At 24.8% G+C, this 9725-nt stretch overlaps 1 protein-coding gene across 2 annotated transcripts in view; it reads right to left on the reverse strand.

Annotated features, from left to right (window-relative positions):
* LOC113560430 (nose resistant to fluoxetine protein 6-like) overlaps positions 1–9382 on the reverse strand; it is a 32853-nt gene extending 23471 nt beyond the window's left edge. Inside the window, exons 1-2 of one of the 2 annotated variants that reach the window (XM_026966296.1) lie at positions 9288–9382; positions 5041–5257 (exon numbers count right to left, since the gene is read on the reverse strand). In XM_026966296.1, coding sequence (XP_026822097.1) covers positions 5041–5233 — 193 coding nt within the window. In that variant the 5' untranslated portion in view covers positions 5234–5257; positions 9288–9382. Of the gene's footprint in view, positions 1–5040; positions 5258–9287 lie in introns of those variants that run through there. The other variant, XM_026966295.1, reaches the window with a different exon arrangement.
* Between the last annotated feature and the right edge of the window lie 343 nt (positions 9383–9725).

Genomic DNA, 9725 nt, shown 5'->3' on the forward strand with positions numbered 1-9725 from the left:
TAAACGATAATTATATCTGTTCAAAGAACGCTGCAGAACAATAATGTATACTAATAACACGATAACCTACACTACACTTGCGCTATTTTTACCTGTAACATTTCATTAATATACATCATCTACGAATATAAACTCTTAACGAAAATAGAAGTTAGAACACACCCATATACGCATTGACTAAACGACTTTAAGGCATCGCTAAACCGATATATTTTACTTGCCAAATCCGCCGAGAAAATTGTACGAAAATAATATGTTATAGACACCTTGTACAGCTACGTACACGTATTTAACCAGATTATGCCGTTGGCGTGAAAACAGAAAGTTTGCGAGATTGAAACGAGTGGTATTTCGACCCGTTTGGCCAACGCAAATATCTAGTAGTTTAATAACTGTTAATTTCGTTAAATACATATTATTATGTACATAAATTTTACGTTCGCTTTTAAATCGGTAACCGTATACGTAGGTATACATCTAATACAATAATTAGTAGGACGGTTTTTATTCACAGCGGTTTTAACCGCGGAGATGTTCAAGTGACTACTGGTTTGGACCGGATCTTCATCTTGGCCGTTTTTTAGAGAAGTTCACGGGACAAGTGAATCATCGACCATAATTATACTATTAAAATCGTTATGATATAATAATGATAAATTATACGGATTACGAATATGTTATTATTATTACAGAGATTGTGCGAAGATAAATGTAACGCTGTATGGTCGATAAAAATAGATATACACCTACTAATTGTAATACAATAATTTGAATATGAATAATGGGCCATAGCATAAATTAACTCTTCAAATAAATAATATATTATCACCCTCGCGAACAATACTCCAACCAACTTTCAAATTTGAATGCACTTATATTTATATGCAAATTCACAGCATTTTAATTTACTTATAAATAGTTTATTGTGTACATGATATTATTGAAACATGGTCGGCACTTCGGTAGTCGGTACTCCTTTCAGCTGTCGCCTGTCAATACTCAATAATAACGGGGCAACTGCTTGACTACCGACTACACCTTTCGTATTTCTGTATCCTTGTGGAAGTTTAGCTCTCTTTTTCCTCACTCTCTCTCTGTCTCTTTCTATGTCTCTCTTTGGGAATATAATAATGCAATCCATAACACTAAACTATGCAAATTGAATGCAAAACGAGCAAAATAAAAAATTTCATCGATATTATAAAATTACTATCGTTTATAATATAAGTTTATTATACAACTATACTTTCGCTAATAATTAATCATAAACATTTAAATATAGTGCACATTTAAGTATTCAAAACTATTTCCAAATTTCAAACGTATAAAATCAATTATTTATTTATTATTACCTACCTTTTTGTGATCGTATAATTATAATAATCATTTATACATATAACATACATATGTAAATAAAACCCTTAAAGATATTGAATTAAATAATTTTGTAGAATTCAAGACTTTCTGGATGAACAATTAAAAAAAATTAGTTCATCTTAACACTACTTTAAGAATGTTAATATCCATATATATATATACACTAAGTCGAATATAATATACTTACATTATACGTAATAAAATATTTTCGATTTTAATAATAATTACAATTAGCGATCAATGTTTAAAATGTTTGTTTCCAACCTATTCAAACGTATTTAAAATACTATTATAGATATCTTGGTCATAGTATGTATATTAATATTATTATAGTAATGTTTAAATTACACGAATGTCATTGACATTAAATAGTATTACATTGATTTCAACTTTCAGGGTTGTTCTACGTATACAATTAAAAATCGCATTTTAAAATTGAAAACTAGTAGAAGTCCCTGTAGAATAATATTTTATTCTGGAAAGATTTACTGTGCAGAAACGACTCTTTAAAATTAGAACGAAAACCCTGGATTAATATATCACCTGTTAATCTAACCAGCAGCTTATTGGGATTATACTACTATTATTATTACAGTGGTATTAAATGGAGTTAATTTGTGCATTATTTTATTTAGACTACCGTAGTATCGAATATACTATATCTATAAAAACGAAATGCTTAAACCAAAATTGATAGCATTGATATGTAACAACTATAAAATATCAAGGTGATAATAATTTTATCTGCAAATGATGGTCACACAATCTTAAACTGAAATTTAAAAATTATTAAAAAGTCATTGTGAGATCCTAAGAAAATCGAATAATCAATAACATAAAATTATACATTATATGCATGTACATTAGTTACACAACATATTGGCGTTTTGCATTATTTCATGATTAATTATATACTTTGTCAGTACACATAGAATATTTAAATTTGGGCGTCCTCGACGAAACCTGTGGCGCCTGTTACTGTAAATTTTTGTGCTACACAATTTATTGTTATAAGTAAGCAGGTGTCTATAATAGTTGTATCGCAGCTATCAAATTATATATATGAGCAGTATTTTTTTTTACCTTTTGAATAATTATTTAAATGTCAATATCATAATTATTGTAAGCCACTTATTTTCATTTACTTTTTCCGCGTTTCAGATAATCATTTTGTAGATATTATTACGATACAAATGAATTTCTATGGTATATGTAGTGTGTACAAACTGATTTAAATCGTTACTATAATACAATAATAATTGTCAATTGGCAGTATTGAAATTTCGATTAAAAAAAGTTTGGACAGATGCTATTCGTGATTTTTAATGTAATTCTTTCATCTTTGTGTTCTTGTAAAATTTATGCCTACCAATAATATAATATCGGTTGACGTTTAATAAAACGCAAAAACCATATAACACAAAAAAAAAACATAGGTAGTAACTATGTAGATAATTATAGTTATTTTTACAAATATAGAATTTTCCGGTCGGTACCTGCTATTCATTTTACATATACAAAATACACATCAGTTGTCTGAGAAAATTGGTCTGATAAAAAGTCAAAATAGATCGAAACTTTTTGGAATAAATTACGTTTGTTCGGGTTTTCGCCAAGAATGTTCAAAATATACAAGTATTATACATACATTAAACCTATGGAATAAATATTCAAAATATAATCAAAACACTTCTTAAGACTTAAGTTCAACAAATAAATCTATATAAACGGCATTTGAATACAAATATTAAATCTAAGTATGGAATATAAAATTGAAAAGCAATATAAATTTCTCAAATCATTAACTACAAGATGAATGGTAGTGATGCGTTCCAATTTATTCGAAGTTTTCTAGAATGACGTGAAAACCACTTATAATCTTTAAAGAGCAACAAAAATACTTGACGATTATAACCGTATGTAGCAATTACACATAAGTGAGTTTTAATTTAATAAAATTGAATTAATTAGGAGGTAGCGTACGCAAAATATGGGTGACATGCAGTTTTTGGTAGGTACCTATAATATTATAGCATATCAAACACACGAGTACAGAATTTGGAATTAAAATTCACTATTTAAATCTTCTGGAAATTACTACAAAACGTATTTTACACTAGAGTTCAAAATACTTCAGAACTATTCAAATAGGCACTCGCAGTGTTCGAATATTTCACGAGTGGACGACCATTACCAAACCTATAATATAGATGTCTGACTAGTATAGAAGTCACTGTATAATAATGTAATTTAACGGCGAGTCACCGGAGCGCCGCCTAACCCAGTCCAACATAACCTACCACACGCACCGGGGAAAACCACATGTCTGCATAATGTGTAGGTACACGTGTACAAATAGGTTTTTTTTCGCAAAATTATACATTTTTTCGCCTTGCCGTTCGGTCGGATGGTCTAACCGTGTCGTTATTTCGTGCTAATCGTCGATCAAATAAAAAATTAAATAGCGTTCATCGTTTTCATTCATCATAATTGTTATAATATTTATAAACATTTTAAGCAACACAACGTACGTTTCAAACAAAATTAATTCCATCCAGCTTATCGTTTGCCTTATAATTTAATTATTCCGAATTAAATAATTTAAAACCTGAGCAAAAACTACCTAATACGATTATTTCGTGAGAAAATAATCACTGTGCATAATACTATAGTTTTATCGTTTTACATTGAATACACCTGCACGGCCAAACCCGACTACTCCATAACCTACGAACACTTAATATACAGAAATTAATGAAATTCTACTAGATATACACAAGTAATAGTCAAGCAAAACAATAAAAATTCTTATAGAAAAAAAAAATCTAAAATTCGCGATTACTTAAACGTCTTGAACAAAGAGGTTTCTATGCATAATAATTATTATGATTCAAATATAAAATATACTCAACTGACAAGTAGTTAAAAATTTGAAAATACACCCGATTAAGTTATAATGGTACACATTAAACACGTGTAAAAAAATACTTAATAATAATTACTATAATTAATTTTTTTTTTAATAATAACTATACAGTACGTATTCTTCCGAGATAATATAATAAACTCGATACGTTTATATATATTTAATAGGTATTATACAAAACTAACAATGATGTTAATAACCGTGGCCACAAGTCAACAAAAATTGTGACGGATATAATATAATTATATTATAATATACCTATATAGTTAATGTGCTGACGCTTTTTAATTATCTATATTATTTAGTTATCTATTTTCTTTTATTGACGCAAGTCGTTGAAGCTGACCACTGGTACCGTGGCAGAGCCATTTCAGTGCCAATAATTGTATTAAATAGTAAGTATAACAAACAAAAATAAATATGGTTATAATAAATTTAATAAATAAATAATTTTAAATTAAAATAAATGGTATCTCATAAATAAAAAATATTACAATACGGTAAAATGATTTGCTTGTCGTTTTATTTTTATAATTAATAACAAATCGAAATATTGTAAGTTTCCTATATTATTTTATTATATTATATTATTATTAATTGTATAGGTACAACAAAATACCTATGTATCACCAACGTCTAACATACGTAGTGTTGTATTATTATTAAATCTAATAAATAATAATAAAATAATTGAAAAAAATATGTATATCATATTACATTAATTATGAATAACTTACTTTGTTGAGCCCATAGAGTCATATTTTTCAGGCCCGATTGTAATTTTAAACTATCATATTGGCATTGAGAATTCTCTGATTTTATAATTGCATTTGGTAGAGTTGGCAATATATTTGTGGGTCCTGTCAACGATGCGTTGACACTGACCATCACCATCAGGAATAACGAAAATACTGCAAAACGGGACACCATTTCATCGGTTTATGTTATAAGTTTCTGAAACAAAAATAAATAATGTATTATATTATAAAAAAAATTAAATGATTACAATTTTTATAAATATAATATATATTATTTGTTTTTTTTTATTTTAAACTTAAGTTAAATAATTGTATTGATTATATTGATCGTTGTTCAGAATCTTTAAAACATAGAATTGTATTCAATATATTTTGCATTTAGATTTATTTTATACATTAGGTAATAAAATATAAATATATTTCAAATAGATTTGAATGACCTCAACCTATAGTTTTTCATATTAAAAATAAAGTTATCTTAATATAATAAGCTAAACAGTTCGTATTATTTAACATTTTATTAAAATTATCAGTGAACTATTATCCATATTAAATTTTGAGGAATAATATTTAAACCCTAGAAATCCTTGTTGGCATTCGATAAAATTTGAACAAAATATTTGCCATTTCAACTAGACAATAAAAAATCAATTTTTTAAATGTTTTAGTGTGTATGTTACACATTACATTTGTTAACATTTTTAATACAATATTGGTTTAATACAACTAGTTAGCTACCGTAAATAGTTAAATAGTTATTAACCGAGAGATGATACTGTTGCTAAAATTGTCTGGAATATATTATTATAATATCCATACCTTTCTAATTTAGTGATCTGAAAGGAATTTTCCTGATTTCCACATAAACTATGAAACATAGGTTCCTTATAATTTATAATATTTATAATATTTTAAGGTGAACCGTTTATGGACTTAAGTATAGTATGAATTGTTGTATCTAGCCATCACACGTTAAGTATTTAAATGAAATAATAAATAACCTCAAACACAACTATTACTATAGTAATACATACTTTGTCTACACATTATCATTTATTATATAATATAAAACCCGACCATATAGCATTTAGCAAATTATATATATAATAAAGTAATCAAAAATGTCTATCTGTGAATAGTCACGAATGTATAGAAATAGATAATTAACAAATTATATATTCATTTTTGGTGATTATATATATATATAAAATTACTATGTAATACTCTTTTAACACTTAAAACTTGTTATATCGAAAAGTATTATACGATTACAATGTTTTTTTTATATATATTATATTCTTAAAGTAAGTCTAAAACAATATTTGTAAGTTTTTACATTTTAAATAACAATATATATCATTAATTTCATAACTTAAATCAAAATATTTATAGGTTATTTTTAGTACCTATGATAACTATTATACTTATTTAAAGATTACAGATGTACCCTGTAGAATGTTGGTTTACTATTTCACTGATATAAACTTTAAATACTTTTAAGTTATAACATATAACTAATAAGCTATTTGTTCCAAATTCAATTTTTATTTATATTGACAAAATATTCTGTCACGAAATTTAAAATTTATATGAACATAAAAAAAAACTTACAAAATTAAAATGATAAAAAATATTAAAAACAATATATTTCAAAAATGTTGTTTTGTAATTTCTTTAAATTATGTAAAAACGAAAATTCCTTAAAACGTTATTACATTTTGAGATGGTGAGTGCTTACTGTCATAAGAATTATCAATTTTTATAAAAATATTATGAAATAGGTACCATATTACACAAAAATAGTGACTCTAAAGTTATCCAACTTAAATATATCAGTTAATTAATTTCAATTCGTTAACTAAAGTTTTTGTTACCTAATAATCAACTTTGTTGCAGATTTTCAATTGATAAAAACCAATACCAATTTATTGAATATTAACAACATTAATACATAGATATAGAACCCTATAAGGTTAGATAACGTTTACCTATAACTATTTTATAAGGTAATCAACATTTTTAATACTGATTTTATTATACAGTTCATGTCTTCTCCTTGATTATTATTATGTTTTGTACTTAGTCAGAAAACGTGAGTAGGAAATAGATAATATTAAGTAAATAAGTACAAGTATGTACTTTAACAAAAAAGTAATCTCAATATTTAATATATCAAAACCAAATTATAAAAACGAACTTTTTAATACTCGTGAAAATATCATTTATAATTTTGTAAAATTCTACTACAATTCACGTTATATACGTATAGGTAACTAATGTCTAAAATACATAAGAAGCATCTTAAATAAATGCAATATTTAAGTCTCAGGTTTACTAAAATGGCAAACATATTATTATACAATGTAACTTGATCACTTATAGATTATTATAATTAACACTTATAATAGTTTATAAATATTAATATTACGACGTTTATTATTATTTAAAAAAAATGTTTACTGTAGGAAATCTATTTGTTTTCTTTTGCGCAGTTCTATCACATTTTTATCTTGAAACTATAATTTATAAATATCAAATATCAATATTCTACAGTTCAACAGTCTTGTTATATATTACTTGAATTAAACTATTTAACTTGAATTTTGAAAAAAAAAAATAACTGCGCAAAATCTACGAATCATGACAAATATTATATTATTCTGTATTATGCATAATATATTTATTATTTTTGTTTTTGTTTTTTCATATTTTATATTATGTGAATAAATATAAATTTAAACATTTTAAATTATTGTAATATAAATATGAATTATTTAAATGACTTGGGACATTTGTAAATTTATATAATTTTCTTACGTAGTCATATTTATTATAATAATATTTTTTTAGAATATAAGTTATAATCTATCCGATCACTGGTTTCAGTTACATATAGTCCGAAAATTATTCACAATTAAAGGTGTCTAATATTATAAAATGCCATAAATATGATGTACTTCCCTATGTAATAAATTTAAATTCAAATTTTAAATTGTTTAGTACCTATATTGTTATTTGTTATGTTTTTCCCGCAAGTTGTTTTTGTTTTTGGCTTAAATACACACATACGTATTTATTTATAACTGAATAATTAATAATACCACGTCGTGATTAACGGTTGTGCGAATATTGATTAAGAAGTTCAAACAAATTCATAACTTAAACATCGAAATTTTGTTAATAGTTTTCATATTGTCTGTTTCATAGAATGTGTGACATATTTATTATGTATTTATTTAAAGACTTAATAAAGATTGTATCGATTAAAATAAATAAAAGATATTATGATTCTATTGGCATACCATAAGTTAATGTTTTTTGTTATTATTGTACACTATATTAATTTAATTATCTACTATACTTATATATATATATATAAATGATATATATATATATCTAACAGTGGTTAAAAATAAGTAATAATTACAAATCTGAATTTATAAATAATATATATTATTTTATTGGCAATTTAATCATCTAACTAAGTTTTTGTATATTTTTTATTTTACATTATTTCAATGCCAAGGTCGAGAAACACATTTTTAAATGCTTATTAAATATTTTTAGGGTGTAGCACTAACGTTTAAATTCTACAAGCACGAATTAATATATAACCAAATTATTGTTTTTTTTTTCATTGCAATATGTTGACTTATAATTTATAAATTAATTAAAATTTCAATAGTAAAATGAAAATACCATTAAAAGTCGTATAATTATAAATAAATTAAAAATAAAAAGTTTTCGAATCGCAACTGTAATTCTGTAAGTAATTACTTTTATATTTGTTTAATAATTAGGTATATATTTTGGTTATTTCGGTATTAGTTAGTTAATCGAGTACCTATTCAAAAATTTGTCAAATACATTTATTATATCTTAAATTTAAAAAATGAACACGAATTTAATTTAGTGATTTTGATTTAATTAAAAATACTGTACTGATTTAGTAAAATAAAAATGTTGTTTGTCAAATCGATCGTACACAATAACATCACTATATTTAATATAATTATATTTTCCATAATATTTTGGTTGAATATTTATGATATACACATATTACTCGCAATACCTATGCATTCCTATTTAGTATATAATTATCATATTTTAAAGTTATTGAAATCCGTTAATTATTATTGTATTTTTCATGTTATAATTAAAATATCAACAAAAAAAAAGAACTGAATTGACATAAATATTAAGTACAATTATTAAGTCCAACTTACTTGAAATTGTTTTCCCGTTTTACCACGTATCCTTATCTAGGAGACTACGGCTCTGATCTGTCCACTAAGGCGACTGGACTACGACTCACTGAAACTGGTTACGGTTCAATTATCAAGACCAAGTTCAAGAGTAATATCCCCACCAAAACTATGGTATTATTATTATTCCCATCCTTGTGATTTCCTCCATACTTAGACTTAAAATTTTTAAAAATAATATGTTATACAAACGACATCAATATAAAATTAAATATTTTAAAAAAACCTTGAATAGAAATGGTGGGAATGATTAAAAATAGTTGATTCTTCTCTATATTACAATATAATATATTATATATTATTTTATATTCTTATCAATTGGAGTGACAATGGTATTTAAATGCGCAACCCGGTTTATTTTATTGTTGTTGTTGGAGTTTTATAATATAGGGGCACTTA

The sequence above is a fragment of the Rhopalosiphum maidis genome, chromosome 4 (assembly GCF_003676215.2).
Source record: "Rhopalosiphum maidis isolate BTI-1 chromosome 4, ASM367621v3, whole genome shotgun sequence".
Lineage (NCBI taxonomy): Eukaryota > Metazoa > Arthropoda > Insecta > Hemiptera > Aphididae > Rhopalosiphum > Rhopalosiphum maidis.